This window comes from Haliotis cracherodii, unplaced genomic scaffold (assembly GCF_022045235.1).
Source record: "Haliotis cracherodii isolate W230 unplaced genomic scaffold, xgHalCrac1.p SCAF_14, whole genome shotgun sequence".
In the NCBI taxonomy this organism is placed as follows: Eukaryota; Metazoa; Mollusca; class Gastropoda; order Lepetellida; family Haliotidae; genus Haliotis; species Haliotis cracherodii.
Window position 1 is genome coordinate 34,207,332 of NW_027266269.1, and position 22,572 is coordinate 34,229,903.

The 22,572-nt window shown below is 43.3% G+C and overlaps 1 protein-coding gene across 1 annotated transcript; it reads left to right on the top strand.

Moving 5' to 3' along the window:
• The first annotated feature begins 4,418 nt into the window (after positions 1-4,418).
• Positions 4,419-21,154, top strand: LOC139460762 (calexcitin-2-like). The gene is made up of 7 exons (XM_071242233.1): positions 4,419-4,494; positions 9,238-9,333; positions 11,471-11,523; positions 13,869-14,006; positions 15,562-15,718; positions 18,778-18,875; positions 19,273-21,154. The coding sequence occupies exons 1-7, from the start codon at positions 4,464-4,466 to the stop codon at positions 19,387-19,389; spliced, it is 690 nt and encodes a 229-aa protein (XP_071098334.1). The 5' UTR covers positions 4,419-4,463; the 3' UTR covers positions 19,390-21,154.
• Positions 21,155-22,572: the final 1,418 nt, after the last annotated feature.

The following is a 22,572-nucleotide window of genomic DNA, read 5'->3' on the forward strand; positions in this document are numbered from 1 at the left end:
GTATCAACCATGCTACCTGTTCGTTCAACAGCAAAAGTCCAGAGAATCCTCTGAGTGAGGGTGTCAGGCTGATGATCACAATAAGGGAGACTGTGTTGACCACACATACCGATTCAGCTACATATATTGGAATATGAATTGTTAAAGATGTTCCGTTGCACTGGTCCATATTGGAACATGAATTGCAGAAACAGTTGTGATGTTACACTGCTCCTTCGGTCTGAAAGTGAACACACGGAAAAGGATATGCTACCACTTGTGACTAGGAAAGCTTAGTGATCGCATAAAGCACAGAGCACACCCACTGATTCAACGGGATGTCAAGAGTTGTACGTCTTCATCGTTCCGAAGATGAACTCACAAGACAATCACACATGAGACATTCACAGTCGCCAGCAACAGTGAAATATGATAAAATAGAAATTACGAGTGACGTTTTTCACAGTATTAAACGTCAATCTAGTTACCATGGATATATTCTTACAAATAATGGACATGCATTTAATTGGAAATACCGGGTGTTATTTACCTTTATCCAATTGGGTTGACATCTGTCTGGCATTAATAACAACACGCCAACCAAACATCGTCAATAGCCAGGATTACACATACTGATTGGACTGCAAGCAATATCAAAGCTACGTTGGACTGGGATTATATAGTACCAACCACACATTTAATTATATACGCAGGGGCGTCGTGTTAAATGAGCTCTTATTTTAGTTATATCACGGCATGTCAGCTTAATGTGGGAGAGAAGCCGGAGTGATGCAGGTCTCAGACGTTTACCACTTCAGTGAAACCCACGAGCACGGGTATGGTGCTGACAAACCTAGAAACATAATCGGGGCGATCTGGGATTCGAATCCACAATCATAGGTTTCTGGCATGCCCAAGGGACGCAACTCTGCACAGCGAATCGCGGCGCTTTAGACGACTGGGCCACTCGTGCCCTCAAGAATAGTGAAATATGATAGAACAGTTGAGATGCTTGGTCTCACTCAGTAATGTAACAAAAGATGTGAAAAGTCATTGTTAGCAACTCGCAGAAAATAATCAGTCTTTGTATGATTTAAATTACTATTTGACTGATGATAGTTGTTTCCATGGCAACATGTTGTGCAGCGCGTATTTCAAGACGTAATAGCTATAATAATCACACTGAGAATTATTATTCGTAATAGAATCTGTTTACTCAATTTGACGCAGACCAATTAACCATTTACAGCGTGGGCAGATGGATTCATAGGGATTTAGCCAGGTGTAATTTGGCCACTGTCCTGACACTGAATGTGTTGATGTCATTAATCATTAGGCCCGTGAAGATCCGGGATAGAATAGGTCTACAAACAAACAGACATTAGGCATTATCTGACAAAGACCGTGGTACACATGACCTCGATGTATTGTGTCTTGTTTACGATAAATATGTTAATTATTCCTACCACAATAGACGTTCACGGACAAACTGGTGAATATCTGTCAGCTTCATGGTGTTCACATCACAGTGTATAGTTTGTTTGATTGTTTGTTGTTTAACTCTGCACCCAGCTATATGACGGCGGTTTGTAAATAATCGAATCTGGACCAGACAATCCGGTGATTGGGATACGATGACATGCATCAGCCAAGCCAGCGAGCCTGACCACCCAATCCCGTTAGTCGCCTCTTACGACAAGCATAGTCGCCTTTTACGGCAAGCATGGGTTGCTGAAGACCTATTCTATCCCGGAGGGGAGGATAAGCCACATCTGATACACAAGCTTTGCCAACTTCATGAAGAATATTGTTTTATCCTATCATGGCAACCATGCATGCTTAAACAATTCTAAACTTAACAATACCTGATGATTCTATCACAATTACAATCAGATTATTTTGATAACTGGCATTCAAAATGCCTCTGAAGCAATATCTTTCTCACACTTGTTATATGGTAGTGTCATTTATCGCTTAACAATTATTGTTACTGTTAATACATTGTTTCTGTTGAGATTCAGTTCATTGCATTGAATTTGGATAATGATTAGTTGTCAGGAATGTAGTTCTATTTAATGTAAGCAGTGGTGAGAAAGCTATACTCAACAACAAAAGTTCCTGTGACACCAATATTTTAGGGTTTTTTTCAAACAAGTAAAATTTGGTTTTCAATATTGTTACATATATGGAATCAAGTCACAAAAACGCAACTGCTTCAGAAAAGCATGCATTCCATGCAAAAGTTTACTTCTATGCAAGCCCCATGCATTTCACTACGCGAGAATAGGTATAAAACATGTGCGTTAACGGTACTCCATATGCATTGTTTAGCATGTGCTGACAACAACCACTCAGAAAAACAACAAAATTACGCAATTATTCAACATTACGAAATGCCACGCCTGTCCGAAAATGAGCGTCTGCAAGACATTGGTATGCTTGAAGCAGGATCGAGTCAACTTTATGTTGCAAGACAATTTAACATCCACAGAAACACCATTTGGTGTTCATGGCAACTTTGGCAACAGACGAATGCAGTCAGAGACCTTCCGCGGAGTGGCAGGCCACGCGTAACCAATAATCGACAAGACAACTGGATTCGAACAACACACCTGTGAAATCGATTCCAGCCAGCAACAGTGACTGCAAGAAGCATCCCTGGCCTTCGACGAATATCTTCACAAACCGTACGTCGTCGCCTAAGATGTGCAGGGATTGTCGCCAGAAGACCCGCCAGACGTCCCATTTTGACAGGAAACCACCGTCAAGCACGTCTACAGTGGTGCAGACAGCGTCTACGCTGGACGGCCATGCAGTGGGGACAAGTTCTATTCACTGACGAGTCTTGTTTTCACCTCAGCCACAGCGATGGACGGATTCGAGTGTACCGACGTCGAGGTGAACGTTACGTCAATCATTGTGTCATGGAAGAAGATCGGTTCGGGGGCGGAAGCGTTATGGTATGGAGTGGGATTACAGCAAGACAGAGGACCTGTTTGATAGTGGTAGAGGGAAATCTCAATGGACAGCGCTACTGCGATGAGATCATCGGCCCTGTTATTCTACCGTTTTCGCGTCGTCATGGGCCAGGCATTACCTTTCAACATGACAATGCCCGGCCTCATATTGCTCGACTTGTTCAGGATTCTCTTCAACAAAACAACGTGATTGTCATCCCCTGGCCGGCTCGCTCCCCTGATCTCTCACCAATCGAGCACATGTGGGATGAGATGGATCGGCGCCTTCAAAGTCAACCACGTGTTCCACAGACACTCCATGAACTTCGAAACATGCTCGAGCAGATATGGACAGATATCCCAAAGCACTTTGTTCGACGCCTGGTCCATTCCTTGAGACAAAGATGTGTTGCTTACATCGCAACCAGAGGTGGACACACGCTATTGATTTGTAAATTGACATTTCGGCATGTTAATGGTATTTTTTATGAAATCACGAATTTTCTGAACTTTGCATTTAATCTTATTTAATGTCACAGGAACTTTTGTTGTTCAGTATATATTGAGATGCCTATGTGATGTGCTCCTGGCTGTCGACTGCAAGCTGAAATGTTTATCATTCGCCACCACTCGCCACTTTCCGTCATCACTCGCCACTTTCCGTAACCTGCAAGAAGACTCGTCCCCCTATCGATGAATGTTGTGTGCGAAAATACGACAAACCAATCAGAATGCGCGTATGATTCGTCAAAGAATATCTCGGAAATAATTTTTGATTTTACATGTGTCTTGCATCTAAATATATACCCAAGAAACAGTTAAATGTGTTCAATCATACTGTATAATTCCGCATGTCCCTATGAGCGTCAAACTGCATCTGAAATATATATGCCATATGGGGAAATATATGTGAACCATTACGCCCGTTTGCGCTAAGACGGATCCCGGTCGCAAAAATGGCCATGAGAGGGGCACGAGTCGTTATTCGGCTTGTCCCGTAATAACACGAGTTGGTCACGAATGAGATGTTTATATAACTTGACGGTCACGTGCGAGCGGGGTCGATAGGTCCAAATTAGTCCCGGCTTACAATGGCTGTAAGTCACCTCAACAGTTTGTTTTCAGGAGAAATGGCCGATCGTGTTCAGAGTGAGGCAGAATAGTCCTGTTAGGCCATAGCGATCCAAGTAGCGTTTCGCTAATGTCAATACGCTACACCCACTATGGTTAACCTCACAATGGACCAATGAACGCTTGACAGAGCAAGTGACAATTTCAAATTCATTTCTCCGACGTTGCACTACGTATTGACCATTTTCAGCAATATCAGTTCATAAATTCAGTTAAAAATCCATACAGTGTACTCACTACAAAGAACGCCCTGTGTGGACGGAACAGAATTGTGAATGGATTGGCATCGACTTTTCGATAAAACGCAGCCGGGATGGCTGGAGTATTTGCTTCAAGTTTTAGTAGTTTAATAAACGACGCCTTAAATGCCAGTAGACTCAACTTGGTCACAGAGCCATGGAGATGTTTCGTCGACTATCCGGAGAATGTACGTATAAATATATATATTTATGTTATCGCTAGGTCACTTTGAAAACATGCTTCTGAGTGTTACTTTGGTAATTATATTAAGAAGCTACATATTGTTTGGTATTATCATTCCTACGCGTGTTCAGTGCCTGCTCAGTATTGAGACATGTCCCTGATCCTACTGTTGTTTGTAATATTGTAAGTCTGTGTTAAAATGTGTGAGTTATGAAAGTCTTAGCGACAAGGCCCTCTCTGACTGGCCCTTGAAATCTATTGTTTATTTTTGGCTTAACGCCGCATTCCAGCTATATGACGGTGGTCTGTACATAACCGAGTCTGGGCAAGATAATTCAGTGATTGATCAACTCAATTGGGATACGGTGACATGCATCAACAAGTCAGCGAGCCTGACCTCCAAATCCCGTTTGTCGCCTCTTGCGACAAACATGGATTGCTGAAGATCAGTGAGTGAGTGAGTTGGGTTTAACGCCGCTTTTAACAGTATTCCAGTTATATCACGGCGTGTCAGCTTAATGTGGGAGGAAAGCAGGGCGATGCAGGTCTCAGACGTTTACTACTTCGGTGAAACCCAGGAGCACGGGTATGGTGCTGACAAACCTAGAAACATAATCGGGGCGAACCGGGATTCGAACCCACAATCATAGGTTTCTGGCATGCCCAAGGGACGCAACTCTGCACAGCGAATCGCGGTTCCTTAGACTACTGGGCCACCCGTACGTACCCCCGCTGAAGATCAGTTTTAACCAGGATCTTCACGCGGTGCCTTATAAGGCACGGTGGCTTCTGAGCATCCGGGAACTCTTTCAGGAGAACCCCGTGGGGATCTTAAGGAGAACCCCGTGGGGATCCCTGAATGATTGTACGTCTCCAGTACCCCATGTTTGGAGAACCTACAAAAGAGGATCGGGAGAGTCTGATTGCGTCTCATCGTGCCCCGATGTTCCGGGTGTTTTATCAAACTTTCAGTCACTGTTTTGTCTGGCCAAGACGCGGCACGGGTGGTCCTGTCGCCTAAGGCGCCGCAATTCGGTGTGCAGATTTGCCCCCCTTAGGCATGCCAGGAAACTATTGTCGTGTCGACGAATTTCCTTTTTCCCTGTTTACGGTTCTAGGTTTGTAACTGCTATACTGGTACTTGTGGGTTTCACCAAAGTGTGGGACCCGTGATTTCCGGGGTAGAATAGGTCTTCAGCAACCCATACTTGCCGTGAAAGGTGACTATGCTTGTTGCATGAGGCGACTAACAGGATCGGGTGGTCGGGCTCGCTGACTTGGTTGATGCATGTCATCGATCCCAATTGCGTGAATTGATGCTCATGATATCAATCACTGGATTGTCTAGTCCAGACTCAATTATTTACAGACCGCCGTCATATAGCTGTAATATGGCTGAGTGTGGCGTTAAACAACAAACAAACAAACAACAACACGAACCAAAGTGGGGTATACGTAAACGCCCTAGGCCTGAATACCCTCACTCACTCACTCACTCACTCACTCACTCACTCACTCACACACTACTGGAATCCTTTTTTTTCAAAAAGAAAGGGAAATAATTTCAATTTGCTTTTGATTAACCAAATATTAGTCTTTTACTGTTATATGGGTTTTTTAGCCATGCACCCAACTCAGTAGGATCCGTTAGTTGATCGGGACCCCAATGGCCCTGACTGTACACTTGAATCCGAGGGTCGAGCATAGGTTTTCAGCAAACCATGCTTGTCATAAGAGACGACGAACGGGACCCGGTGGTCAGAATTGGTTCATGTAAACAAACAAACAAACAAACAAATGTCACAAAGTTGACGATTACTTTTTCTAAGATCTCCATCTACGCGAAGTACTGTACGCTTTTCCTGTACCCGTGATTCTCTAAACCGGAAACTTGTATCAGGACGACAATACTGGAAATACATGATTCTTTCTCGGCGATGTTAATGATAAGTCTGCTGACGTCAAATAAATAGCAACAAGAAGTAAACATCTTCCACTCAGGGATGTTAGAAATAATTGAATTAGTACAATCGTACTTTACAGTTATTACATTCTGTGACCTCAGTGGCCTTGTTGTATAATCGCATTGTCAATTAACATCTGTCGTGTGGTATTTCATGTCATTACATCTCACACGTTCATTACATCTCATCTCATTACGTTTGACAAATGATTGACGTGAACCACGCGGCTCTCGTTAGCCTGGATTTCACGATATACAATTTATATTGTGTGACAAAACCTACAATGTTGGTAAGGTGTCATTCCACGCTGATATATGACCCGTGAAGATCCGGGGTAGAATAGGTCTTCAACAACCCATGCTTGTCGTAAAAGGCGACTATGCTTGTCGTGAGGAGCGACTAACGGGATCAGGTGGTCAGGCTCGCTGACTTGGTTGATGCATGCCATCGATCCCAATTGCGTAGGTCGATGCTCATGATGTCAATCACTGGATTGTCTGGCCCAGACTCGAATATTGACAGACCGTCGTCATATAGCTGGAATATTGTTGAGTGCGGCCTCGTGGCTAAGAGTACAGTTTCTTTCATATAACATGAGTGGGACAGTGACATATGGATGTATCACGCAATTTCTTAATATGGGAAAGGGGGCACGGGTGGCCCAGTCGCCTAAGGGCACGCCAGAAACCTATCATTGTGGGTTCGAATCCCGGTTCGCCCCGATTATGTTTCTAGGTTTGTCAGCACCATACCCGTACTCGTGGGTTTCACCGAAATGGTAAACGTCTGAGACCTGCATCACTTCGGGCTTTCCTCACACATTAAGCTGACACGCCGTGATATAACTGGAATACTGTTAAAAGCGGCTTTAAACCCAACTCACTCACTCACTGATCTTCAGCAATCCATGTTTGTCGCAAGAGGCGACAAACGGGATTTGGAGGTCAGGCTCGCTGACTTATCGATGCATGTCACCGTATCCCAATTGAGTTGATCAATCACTGAATTATCTTGCCCAGACTCGGTTATCTACAGACCACCGTCATATAGCTGGAATGCGGCGTTAAGCAAAAAATAAACAATAGATTTCAAGGGCCAGTCAGAGAGGGCCTTGTCGCTAAGACTTTCGTAACTCGCACATTTTAACACAGACTTACAATTTTACAAACAACAGTAGGATCAGGGACATGTCTCAATACTCAACTAACTCACTCACTATTCCCTGGCTTACGTCATCAATTGCATGATTGCTGCATTAAAGACACTTTTCATGCTTTCTGCTAATGTTGCGTTTATGCTACATGTTTTTAATATTTTCGTATCCGATTTGAAAGAAAACACCAGAAAGGCTTATGCAACCGATTGGAAAGGGAACTTTTGTAGCTGAGTATATATTCATTTGTATATATGAATATGAATGATAAAGGTTTCATTTCGTTTCCTTAGGTGAAATGCTGTTTTAACTTTATTATTTTATTAGTGCTTCTTTGAATATGTCATCCTTCGCAAGGATACTTCCTCTATCTTGTTAAAATAGTTGAGTGAGTGAGTGGAAATGTTTGAAAGAGGACCATTGTGAGGTGAGGTGAAATCACGTCCAAGATTATTGCACTTATATAGCGTGTGTGGGTGTGCGTGCGTGCGTGCGTGCGTGCGTGCGTGCGTGCGCGCGCGTGTGTGTGCGTGTGAATACCCCACTCAGACACAGTATACTAACTCCGAACCGACCACACCTTGTTTTAGTGTCTTAATGCCGAGCGCCAGTCAGGTAACAAAAAGTACCATCCTTTAACGCCATTTTATATGAAGCGCCCGGGGATCGAGCCCCGGACCTTCCACTCCGGGCAAACGCTCTTCCACTAGACCTCGGAGGCGGTCCCGATTTCGTTTGGAGTCCGTCTCCGTGGTTTGGAGGATACAGCTGAAGGACGCTGGTTTGATTCCTCGGCTGCTTGATACTTAAATACGTTAAAAGATGATGCTTGTTTTAACTTGATGTCGAATATTTTTTTCACAAAATATACCTCTGTTATACCTAAATGTCACACATGCATACACACTTCTATTTTAATCAAAGCTAAAATGTTGCATGTCGTCAAACTCAAATATTGACACGACAGGGCCAGTTGAATACTACCCCGCACGACAAATACAGATTTTTATGAATGCGCGTTGTGAAATCAATGACCCTGTGTCTATGGTAAATATCAATATGGTGGATTTACGACCAGCCTACTTCGCCTTCACACCAAAACACCTGCAACAGGTTGATCGCCAGGTCACGTGATAATATCGGCATATCACGTGACATCGGGACTCCCAAACGCCAGCTGTTATCGATTAACCGGTGACGTTCGTCTATAACTCAGCCACTAGCTTACATCCCTCATTTTACTGTTATTTTACCACAACGTATGTTATAAATGTGATATTAATCTTATTATGAAACGGTAATTCAAACAGCTTATTTTCTTAACTGTTCACGAGTCTTTTTACCAGCTGTTTACGGATACCACCCTTGATCCAAACATTTCGGACTTCGGAGTTGTGTGTTATGCAGGTTGTCGTACAATAGCTGACGAGATCTCATGTCGGGATCTGTAATTGACAGTGTGCGTGGCTCGGTGTCGAGGCTCGCTGTCCTGCAAGGCGACAGTTTGTCTGCTGGTGGAATCACTGTCACAAACGCAGATCCTAATGAACACGTCATGCAGTGATAACAAACTGCTAACTTGATTGCCGATATGGAGTGGTATTGACGGTGCTGTTGTGGTTGGTTGCAGTATCGAAGACGATGGGCGGCACTCTGGGGCTGGTCAAACCTGACCTGAGTCAGTTCCAGAAAAACAAGCTTTTGCATGAGTATTACACGTTTTTTGGTGAGTAAATGATCCTGTTTTTGTTTTGATGTATTTCCTATTGGTTTTCACCCGTGTCAAATAATGCGTGTCGATTTAATCGGTTTCACATGTATGTAGTCATCAGGAACAATCATCATCATCATCATCATGGAATTAGTAGTAGTAGTAGTAGTAGTAGTAGTTTGTTTGTTGTTTAACGCCGCACTCCAACGCAATATTCCAGCTATATGACGGCGGTCTGTAAGTAATCGAGTCTGGACCAGACAATCCAGTGATTGACATCACCAGCATCGATTCACGCAGTTGGGATACGATGACATGCATCAACAATGTCAGCGAGCCTGACCACCCGATCCCGTTAGTCTCCTCTTACGACAAGCATAGTCGCCTTTTACTGCAAGCATGGGTTGCTGAAGACCTATTCTACCCCGGATCTTCACGGGTCTGTAGTGGTAGTAGTAGTACTAGTAATGGACATCGTTATTATATTTATTGTCACTTACCATTGGCATAACAAAGCGAAAACCATACTCTGATATTAAATCACGGTTAAACTATGGTTATAACGAACTCAAATAGAGCATTAATTCTAGTTCGTTATAAGCATGTATACAGCATATAAACAGCAAATTGACAAAAAAAACAATTCGTTTTATGTCAGTTCGTTACAAGCGTGTTCGTTAGAAAAGTAGTTTACTGTATTGCTCTCCGACAATTCGAAAAGCATATCTTCTGAAAACGATCATGTTTGTCACCAACTAAGCAATCTTTAACCCTGCACGCACCTCAATGTTTGCCCTTGGCATACAGTAAACTCCGGTTATAACGAACTCAAAGGGACTCATACATTGTGTTCGTTTTAACCGTGGTTCGTTATAAGCGTTTCAACCAGAGGATACCGCCCATGGCCAGGACCAAAAACAACAGTTTGTTATATCCGTCACTTCGTTATAAGCGTGTTCGTAATAAACGTAGTTTACTGTACATTCACGGCCAGCGCGGCCCAGACGGTAGTGTGTTTGCCTGTCGGGAACGAATCACGAATCTAAGGCCCAAAGTATTTCTCCGACGACGTGGTTCTTTTATTCCAATCGGTTCATTTCAGACAACTTTTGAAGATAAAGAACAGCACAGTGGCGGTGATTAAGTACCGTCACTAATTGATGATTGACAAATCATAGGAGGCTAGTTTTGATGTGGTTTTACCTTGATAGTAGATAAAAAAAAATATGTCTGCTCTTGATATCTGTTTTCTATTTATTACAACTTCACTTACACGCTGTGCCATACCGCCGACCCCGCTGCTTCAACGTACACCATGTGTGTTCTTGTATTACCACTGTATATATTGATTCAGCATACAATACGCTCTCTGACGGGAGTAGGAGTGTGTATGTGTCGACTGTGTGTATGGCGTTATAAATTCAATATCATAATAACACTATATGACTATTTATATTAATGTTTGTAATATCATGTTGTTTATTTATGCAATGCATCACTCCACATTTGATTTTATCGGGGTTTCCATGGAATCTGGATTTATGACTTTTTAAAATAGAAACGTATATTGATCAGGTTGTTCTGTTTGAAAAAAACCAAATCGCACCCCTTTCAAACAAGCATAACAGGACGAATTCGTCTGTATATTTCAACGTTTTCTTCATAACTGTAAGGTATGGACTTATTTGCATATATTTCTACTTGAATATGGTTCATATACTGTACATATTTATAAAAAAAAACATTTCTTCCCTACAAAAAAATATCCCAAATATATTATTTGATCAGTATATGAAACCTATACAGTAAACTACAGTAAACTACGGTTAAAACGAACTCAAAGGGGCCAATAATTTCTGTTCGTAATAACCGTAGTTCGTTATAAGCGTTTAAACTCAAGCATACCGCCAATGGCCAGGACCAAAAACAACAGTTCGTTATATCCGTCACTTCGTTATAAGCGTGTTCGTTATACACGTAGTTTACTGTACATCGAATTCTCGCACAACGACCAAACGCTCAGAAATAGTAAAAGGAAAGAATTTCCTCGTGTTTCTAATGCCTCTTAGCGTCCTCATCGACATCCCATATACTATCGGACTCGGTGTTTCGGCAATATTGTGTCCAAATTCTACATGTTCTTGTGTTTCAGATCTCAACAAAGACGGAGCTCTGGAATGGAAAGACTTTGATCTCGCGAGACAGGTAAATCCAATAGTGTATGTATGTATCCTCAGTGTCATTATTAAGCGTATGTCGGGTGTGAAACGTGAACAGATTCCAGCGAGCGTCGATAGGCCTGAGTATGTTGACAATGTGTTTGTTTGTTTGTTGTTTAACGCCGCACTCAGCGGCGGTCTGTAAAGTAATCGAGTCTGGACCAGACAATCCAGTGACATCATGAACATCGATCCACGCAATTGGGATACGATGACATGCATCAACCAAGTCAGCGAGCCTGACCACCTGATCCCGTTAGTCGCCTCCTTCGACAAGCATAGTCGCCTGTAACGGCAAGCATGGGTTGCTGATGACCTGTTCTTACCTGGATCTTCACATGTGGTACGGCTCCGTTCGAGGGGTCCTTAACTGGTATTGTATCAATCGCTTGCACGTTGTAAATACATGCTGACGGGAATTTTAGCAAATGTAGCAATAAGTCGAATATTTTACACGTCAAAGGTTTACCTAATTGCTTTAAATATGAACATTGGTATGGTTACTCTTCTGCAACACAAGATTATGAACCTATTTGTTTTAGCGTTTAAGGAGTATGCAAATATTTTAAAATAGTTAATAGACCTAGTTAATGTCACACCGTACTGTTATGTGTCGCCGTAGTTGATGTCGACGATTAGAGGTGCTGAATTCAAACGATGCGGGTTCGAACCCCGCTGGCAATTCATAAGTTCTGACAAAATTTGAAATCATTCACTTGTTTATACATAAATAAATTGTTCCGTCTATTCCAAGTGTAAATCAATCGAAGTGATGGTTCATCCCTGAAACATGATGGAGCATTTAAATAATAGAATGACGTCATAGATGTGCTTAAATGTCACAGAAAACAGACGTCATGATATTGCAAACTGAAGCCATCCGCTTGTATGTCTGTTGTAGTGACCAAATGTTTCGACTGTTTGCTCTGACGTCTCGACGAAGGTGGTGGATCAAGGTCTTATCACGGATTACAATTTGCCTCAGACATTTATCAGGATTCTGCTGATAACTGATCAATAGGTCTCTGAATACGAATATGTCCAGTCGTGTCAGCTTATGATCTGGCGACAACATTCTGGGCAGCTATTTTGCAGACAGCTTGCTTTCGTGGAATGTGTCAATAGGACTACTGAGACAAAACCGATCCAATGGTGTCAGGGATATGGTAAATTGTAACACGTCGTCCAGCCATAACAACGTGATGGACAGACGTTTTAGACATGACATCTTCACGACGACCAGATATATGGTCATCGTCTGTGTCACTTCTGTCTCGCATAATTTTAGCAGCCGATTTCTTACTAGTAAGTCGGCAGTCATCCTCAAACGTATCTTCATTTCGTGTCTTGTTTTCTTTACATGTTCTTTCATCAAGGTACTTCATCAACGCTCGTGTCTCAGCAACCCCCCCCCCCCTCCCCCCCTCCCCCCCCCCCCCCCCACCTCCCCTCTTTCTGTGTCACAACCTCTATCAGATTTCTCGAAAACACACGCAGTTGTCATTCTGTAATTTAGTGTTGTGTTTTCCAAGGGATGGGGCTGTCGGGTGGCCCAGTGGTTAAAGCGTTCGCTTGACACGCCGAAGACCCGGGTTCGATTCCCGACATGGGTACAATGTGTGAAGCTCATTTCTGGTGATATTGCTGGAATAGTGCTAAGAGCGGCGTAAAACGTCACTCATTCTCTCCAAGAGATGCTATTCTTCAACCACGTGTTAAAACCACGCAATGCACACATGGTAATATCAAAGTAAATAACCTTTTCTGTATACCATGTTGACAGATACGACCATTTGAAGAATGATATTTATTGACGTGATAGATGCTACTGAAACTCGATATAAAAAATGAGGTGAGCTGAGGTCAAATGGGTTTAAGTGAGTGAGTGAGCGAGAATGGTTTTACGCCGCTTTTAGCAATATTCCAGCAATATCACGGAGGGGGACACCAGAAATGGGCTTCACACATTTACCCATGTCGGAAAGCGAACCCGGGTCTTCGGCGTTACGAGCGAACGCTTTAACCATTAGGCTACCCCCATCGTCTCCGAAATGGGGTTTAACGCCTGGTTCAAAGTTGTTGCATTTATATAGCGATGTGTGTGTGCATGCGTGCGTGCGTGCGTGCGTGCGTGCGTGCGTGCGTGCGTGCGTGCGTGCGTGCGTGCGCTTGCAACATATACTACTCAAAAAAACTTAAAGCAATCCCAATCCATTTTTAATGCTTTGGTTAATCTGTTATGGTGTTCTTTAGATTATATTGAATAGCATATGTTACAGATGACACGCTTGTCCTGACTAAGGTAAAACTAAGAGACGTGATATCTTTCAGAAAATCTGCGAATTGAGCGGATGGAAGGTCGGTACGGATAAATTCATGCGTACACAAGAGCTGTTCGTGGAAATATGGCGGCGGTTGTCAGACGAGGCTGACGAGGACAATGATGGCAAGGTCACAGCTGATGAATGGGTGAGTTTAAAGTATTCCTAAATTGTTGATATACCGTATTTCCTCTATTAGACGCGGGGACTCTAATAGAAGCCGGGACTCTAATAGAAGCCGGGTCAATTGTTCAGTGCAAAAAATAGAAGCCGGGCCTCTAATAGACGCCGGGTCGATCAATTGATACAATACAAAATATTTCCATTTCGTGACGATTCGGGACATTTGTGGTCATAGTGAAATGGGGGTATTAATAGAAGCCGGGCCTCCAATAGACGCTGGGTGATTGGTTTGAGACATTGTGAATACTTACCAGACACAATAAGCTAAAGAAGGTCCGTCACAGCCCTATAGAATGAAAAGTGTAGTAATGTAGCGACGTGGAGCACGTGTGTGTGCGTGCCTGCGAGCAGTTGTCTTGATTTTTTGCAGGTTTACTAGCGCTAGTCCACTGAGATACCATGCTGCAGTTTAACATGAATACCCCACACAGACACAGTATACTGACTCCGAATGAACAGCCCTCGTTTTGTCCGCTTAATGCCGAGCGACAGGCTACAATCTTACAACGTCTTTTGGTATGATGCGGTAAGGGGATCGAACCACCGACCTTCCGCTCCCCGGGGAGACGCTCTAGTCCACAAGACCACAGAGATGGTCCTCAAGAGATCGGGTGGTCCCATTATCACATAAGGGGCGGTCGGGTAGCCTAGTGGTAAAAGCGTTCTCTCGTCACGACGAAGATTCGGGTTCGATTCTCGACATGGGTACAATGTCTGACTCCCATTTCTGGTTCTCCCGCCGTGATATTGCTGGAATATTGCTAAAAGCGGCGTAAAACCATACTCACTCACTCATTATCACATGCATGTCGGGGGTAGGTGGGACCTTGGGGACAAATGTGACAAAGTGGTCTAGTTGCCATATTTGAACATTTGTAGAGGTCTGTTGCCAGGATCCGCTGATTGTGTGTTCGAATCCCATATTCGATCCTATTATAATCCTTGATCTGTCGGCACCTTACTAGTGCAGACCGCCTCCGTGGTCTAGAGGTAGAGCGTCCGCCCGGAGAGCGGAAGGTCCGGGATTCGATCCCCGGCCGCGTCATACCAAAAGACGTTAAAAGATGGTACTTGTTGTTACCCTGTCTGGCTCTCGGCATTAAGGGGCTAAAACAAGAACTGGTCGGCTCGGAGTCAGTATACTGTGTCTGAGTGGGGTATTCATGTTAAACTGCGGCATGGTAACTCAGTGAGCTAGCACTATAAATCGGCATCAGTCCGGACTAGTACAAGCAGACACACACACACACACGTGCATGCACGTCGCTATGTAAGTGCAATAATCTTGGACGCGACGTTAAACCCAATTTCACCTCACCTCACCTCACCTCACCTTACTAGTGCTCGTGTTTTTATGGACCCGTGTCCCTTTGAACCTTTCAGCTGTGAAATAACTGAAATACAGAATGAAACCCACTCACCCAAAATGACACGAGGTCTCTCCAAAACCAAACGGTATTAGCGTTAGACACTTAACTCTTACACTCTCACGCGGCCTAAGATGTCTGTGTGTGTTCCAGATCCGGATGTGGGAGATGTTCCACAAGGAAGGCTTCAAGAGGAACGGGAGGAAGAACGACAAGGAGAAGAAGGAGGTGGATAGACACGAGGAGTATGATCTTCCCGACTGGCTGAAGCGATACATCGAGTACAAGTTCAACCTCTACGACCGGACGGGTTCGTACAGCTCTCCCTACATCTGTCCTAACTGCTGGGGGCGGTCGGGTAGCCTAGTGGTTAAAGCTTTCGCTCGTCACGACGAAGACCCGGGTTCGTTTCCCGACATGGGTACAATGTGTGAAGCCAATTTCTGGTGTCCCCCGCCATGATATTGCTGGAATATTGCTAAAAGCGGCGTAAAACCATACTCATTTATTCATTCACTCATTCCTAACTGCTGTTTTACCAGTGTGAAATGAATAGCAGTATGTGCTGTAAGCTGATAGTCGTAGTGCTTAGATTTATTCAGGCAACGCAGCCTTGTAAGTTTGCAGCGGTGATTGAAGCTTTGGATTTCTACGAGACCTGTTCTTTTCTTAAATCCCCTCAAGCCAGATATAAACAACAAACACACAATGTGGCTTCCCTTCCCCTGTGGAACTCGCCGAGGCATTTTTTCTGTATTGAAATTTTATTTTACAAACCCAGTAGCATCACTAGGCTTGATCCATATCATTTCAGAAGCACGTCAGTCACCGACACTGTACCATCTTACTGTAAGATACATGCATGTACCAGGTACCATCCATGCTTTGTGGTTCAGAACCATACTTGTGACGACCAAGATTGCAAACACGTGAACAGAAAATGATCATAATCACAATGCACAGGACATAAACATAAAATAAAGAGATCGCACTGTAACGGCGACACCACAGGATAGATTGAAGCACCCGGGCTTTACAATTCCTATATATACCCCTTCCGGTAGCGCCCTCTACCTTGAATTACCTCCCTTTATATCTGGCTTCACCTCGAAGAGAAATCCATTTCATTCTTATTCCCTCTGTTCAACCGAATGAAATTTCAGTCCTGTTGGGATGCTTTATCAGCGTGGGTTCCATGTACCCCATGGTTGAAAGTGAGTGAGTGAGTATGGTTTTACGCCGCTTTTAGCAATATTCAAGCCATATCACGTCGGGGGACACCAGAAATGGCCTTCACACATTGTACCCATGTCAGGAATCGAACCCGGGTCTTCGGCGTGACGCATGGTTGAAAGAGCGCCTAGAATTAAAAACTGAATAGAAATAATTCGAGAGACTATTTTGGTAGTCTGTTATTTATTCTTTTGTTGAAAACATGTCAACAAAGGATTTAGTAAAATGTTTTACCCTCGGCATATAATGCTTTGACATATAGTCATCATCTGGTCCGTCCATCTGTCCGTCCGTATTTCGTTTCTGGAGCATAACTTGAAAACCGTGCTACAAAATTAAGAGCCCTTGGGGACTCCGGACTAGAAGTGAACACCAGCAAACCAAGCTGTCCTAAGAGGCGATAATTAGAGGCGACTAAATGGATCGGTTGGTCAGGCTCGCTGACTTTGGTTGATGCATATCATCGTATCCCTTAGGGTGCACGGGTGACCCAGTCGTCTAAGGCGCCGCGATTCGCTGTGCAGAGTTGCGTCCTTTGGACATGCCAGAAACCTATGATTGTGGGTTCGAATCCCGGTTCGCCCCGTTTATGTTTCTAGGTTTGTCAGCACCATACCCGTGCTCGTGGGTTTCACCGAAGTTGTAAACGTCTGAGACTTGCATCACTTCGGTCTTTCCTCCCACATTAAGCTGACACGCCGCGATATAACTGGAATAATGTTAAAAGCGGCGTTAAACGCAACTCACTCACTCACTCGTATCCCTTATCCGTATGGTGCTTACGATGTCAATCAATGGATTGTCTGGTCCAGACTTGATCATATTGCTGAGTGTGGCGTTGAACAACATTGAAACAAAAAGCGGTGTCTTATATCTCTTAATTGTTTGGGGGGCGGTCGGGTAGCCTAGTGGTTAAAGCGTTCGCTCGTCACGCCGAAGACCCGGGTTCGATTCCTGACATGGGTACAATGTGTACATTTCTGGTGTCCCCCGCCGTGACATGGCTGGAATACTGCTAAAAGCGGCGTAAAACCATACTCACTCACTTAATTGTTTGGTGGATCAGGGAAGTTCACGGAAGCCGAGTGTGCGATAGACTAGCTGTCGCACCAGCCCGTTAGCCAGGTGATATTTGCAACGAGTCATTGTTATGTTCATCCGTAGCCAGTTCGTGCAAACCACCTGTTGCATAGTGTGTCTCTGGCATTGAAATGAACATTATGATTGAAAGATATATCAAATAACTGTGCCCTGATTGGATAGATTTTAATTGGTGAACTTTAATTTGCTCAACGGTCAAGTCTAAATCAAGACTGAAGAGGTGTCGTGATACGCCCACCTCGCGTATCGATACATATCGCGATACTTGAGATACTTACTTTGTGCCGTCTTGCGTGGACTCCATGTTAAAATTGACCAGGCTAAGGCCATACTTTCTTTTGCCACGCAAAAGTGTACCTACAAATCGTGTGTTACGGCGTGATATCAACGTCTATGTTTATTGTCATGTAATTGACGTGCATATTGTATTAATTTCTCTGATAGAATCAATCATCATTTCCCGATAGACTGATAAAGGATCTGTACTTGTGACGTAATGATAAGTGACTCGTTAACTAATGGGGTCCACCTCCCACCCCCACCCCATGAAAACCAAATGTAGTGTGTTGTAGGCGGTAAAATAATCTTCAGGGAGGATTTTTGATATTTTGGGCCCCTTCCTTTCAAAAATACTTGATCCGCCCTTGCAAACTTTGGATAAAACATACTATGTCGTCTCACAAATCTGAAAAAGGAGAACGTTGATTGTTTGTTTGTTGTTTAACGCCGCAGTCATCAATATTCCAGCTATATAACGGCGGTCTGTTAATAATCGACCAGACATTCCAGTGATTGACATCATGAGCATCGATCCACGCATTTGGGATACGTTGATGTGCATCAACAAAGTCAGCGAGCCTGACCACCCGATGCCATTAGTCGCCTCTTACGACAAGCATAGTCGCCTTTTATGGCAAGTATGGGTTGCTGCATGAGATCTATTCTACCCCGGATCTTGACGGGTTAGCAGAACGATGACGAGTTAATCATTCAAACATGTGTTACTTTTAACGACTGGGATGTTGTTTCATGTAGGTGATGGTCTCATTGACGTGGATGAGTTTGAATACGTCCTCGGTGATTTCGGAGTCTCCTGCAAAGATGCCCGCGCATGCTTCCTTATATTCTCCATGGTACGTATGAATACTATTATATATTCATTATATCCATGTTAATATCACATATATGTCCCTTACACCGATAGTAAGTAGCACATGTCGTTTCAAGACATCCATGGTAAGTAGCATTTTGGTCTAACCAAGAACTATTTTTATCATCCAAAACTGGCACCCACAGGAGATATCGCAAGGGTGAGATCAAGCTATATCTACACTGTATATTGCATCACAATGCTTTCCAGACCAAAGCCTCGGAATTTTTCCACTTTTATCAACTCGTGTTGATATATTTGATATCAAAAGACACGAGGGTGAGATTCTCTATATGATGACAATGGAACAGTGGTTAGATGGTTTGATCATGAATAATGATCGTGAATATATGTTCATGAATATATGTTCATGATTTTAGAACCACGAGAAGAAGATCGACCTTGAGTACTTCAGGGAGCTGTCGGCGGAGTACTACAGAGCAGACGACCCCGGCGCCCTGGGGAACTTCATCACTGGAAGACTAGACTTCTCCTGAATGTTACCATATTTGGATGTACAATGTATTGCACGAGACTGATGAGCACCACATCCGGGGACCTAGGAATTCATGGACATCTAGCCAAAGAATTATTTTTTAAAGATATATTATCAATCTGAAGGATTTGAAAAGTCACAACATCAGAAAGGCTCAGATGCCTTCTGGGAATTAAGTTTTTGATGGCGTTTGTTAGTTATAAGAGCATGACCCTTTTTTATGGATAACTTTTTTATCCTTTGTAACGACGTATCAGAAGTAGACCTGACAAGTCCTTACAAAGAAACGAAAGAAATCAATAAAACATATTCTTGTAATTTGTATTGGGGATTAATCGTGATAATGTGAAACGTTGTTCTAAAAAACAGCAAAGCCTTCAAACTGGATCTTGTTGATGCTGCTAATTTGATGCTTCAATGTGGCATGTCTTTCCAGTGTAGATAGTGGATAAGCACCATACACTGCCTTCTGTCGCCTCCACCACTGGTCCATAACCGCCCATCTTCCCGAGGCAAGAGCATCCACTAGCCTTTATATCAAAGTCTTTGTTCCACGCTTGCCCCATCAAGCCCACTTTCCTGTGCTAAATATGATTGGACAAAATCGCACATATCGATAGTCCAATCAGAGAACGTTTCACAAAATCAACTTCCACGACTGGTACACCTTCGTATGAAAGTGATTTACCGCTGCCCGTCTTTGTTGACATGAGTATGTCTTTTTCATCTTTTAAACCCCCGACGGTTGCCTATGTTTTTGTGTCAGGAATGAAATCGTGAATGTTTTTCGTTATACGAGGTCGTCGCCCATGGTAGTCGACATTTGGCAAAACGAGATAATAACAGCGATCTGATTGGATATCGCGTTTTCATTACAAGGGACACAACAGGTAATCTACGCGAGATGTCGCCAGGGTCGAGCCAAGAAAAGTGGCCTTGATGTGGCAAGGGTAGAAACTAGGCTTTGATATAGGCTAGTGGACTCGCTTGCCTCGGGCAGATGTAGAAACCAGGCTTTGATATAGGCAAGTGGACTCGCTTGCCTCGGGCAGATGTAGAAACTAGGCTTTGATATAGGCTACTGGACTCGCTTGCCTCGGGCAGATGTAGAAACTAGGCTTTGATATAGGCTAGTGGACTCGCTTGCCTCGGGCAGATGTGGAAACTAGGCTTTGATATAGGCTACTGGACTCGCTTGCCTCGGGCAGATGTAGAAACTAGGCTTTGATATAGGCAAGTGGACTCGCTTGCCTGAGGCAGATGTAGAAACTAGGCTTTGATATAGGCTAGTGGACACGCTTGCCTGAGGCAGATGTAGAAACTAGGCTTTGATATAGGTAAGTGGACTCGCTTGCCTCGGGCAGATGACAATAGTTAGGGGAAAATGGAGTTATAGAGGACCGATCTCATTAAAATCACACATTTTACTCCCATACGTTACCTCTTCGAATAAATGAAATAATGACAGTTCCAATTTTATTCAAATAAAAAAGTTCTAATTTGAACATTATTATTGGACTTTCCCCACCCCACTACTATAAGATATGAAAAGTCCCTTTAAAGAATGGTATATAACACAAAATATATGAATATGTTATCGCTTTGATTTGAATATACATGTAAAGATTTGATTGGTGCAATGTCCAGTTTTTAAAATACTCTTTACCATGAGTAAATATATATTTTATTCTTATTTCATGTGTAATATTTGAAGTTCTGTTTCATTACGGTGATGGTTGATTGTTTTGTTTGTTTGTATATCACAATATAGTGTATATAGGGTTCACATTTTAACACCTGTAAAAACATTTATGTACAATAAACACAGTTTAATTAACACATCTGGATGGATTTTGTTTGTTTTACTCTCCATTCAGCAATATTCCAGCAACATTCCAGCAATATGACTGACTGACTGACTGAGTATGGTTTAACGCCGCTTTTAGTAATATTCCAGCAATATCACGGCGGGGGACACCAGAAATGGGCTTCACACATTGTACCCATGTCAGGAATCGAACCCGGGTCTTCGGCATGACTAGCGAACGCTTTAACCAGTAGGCTACCCGACCGCCCTCCATCAATATGAGGGTGGGGAAAAACCAGGAATGGGCTTCACACATTGTACCTGCGTGGGGAATTGAACTCAGGCCTTTGGCATGACAAACAAATGCTTTAACCACTAGGCTACCCACGCCACCATGTTGCTAGTAAGCTAATCAAGTGAGTGAGTGAGTTTGGTTTCATGCAGCTTTGAACAGTATTTCAGTTATATCACAGCATGTCAACTTAATGTGGGAAGGAAACCTGAAGTGATGCAGGTCTCAGACATTTACCACTTCGGTGAAACCCACTCAGGTATGGTGCTGACAGATCTAGAAATAACCAGGATGAACCCACGATCATAGGTTCCTGGTGTGTCCAAGGGACAGAACTCCTTAGATGATTTGGCCACCCATGCCTTCACCAATCAAATACGGTACTAGCAAAGAGTGAGTGAGTTGTGTGTAACGCCGCTTTTAACAGTATTCCAGTTATATCACAGCCTGTCAGCTTAATGTGGGAGGAAAGCCCGAAGTGATGCAGGTCGCTGACGTTTACCACTTTGGTGAAACCCACGAGCACGGGTATGGTGCTGACAAATCTAGAAACATAATCGGGGCGAACCAGGATTGGAACCCACAATCATAGGTTTCTGGCGTGCCCAAGGGACGCAACTCTGCACAGCGAATCGCGGCATCTTAGATGACTGGGCCACCCGTGCCCCTTACTAGCAAAGAAGAATGTAGTATATATTGTAATAAACTGAACAAATACCATGTCCGTACACTCCTCTTTATTCACAGAAACTGGTATAAAACAAACTCCAGAAATCAAACAATTGCAAATAACAACATTATCACATATGATAAACATATTCTGTAACAGCTGTAAAATATCACAAGTGCTTCATGTCAAATGCCACATGAAAATATATAGAACACTAAGGAAGCCACCATGCTGTCCACATGAAATGTGTTTTTTCTGCATATGTAGATTTGAATAATACTGTTGTTTATCATCCAAAACAGGCTCCCACAGGAGATATCGCTTGGGTGAGATCAAGCGATATCTATACTGTAGATATCGCTGCAATGAAATTGCATCACAATGCTTTGCAGACCATTGTGAAGTCATTGGTTAC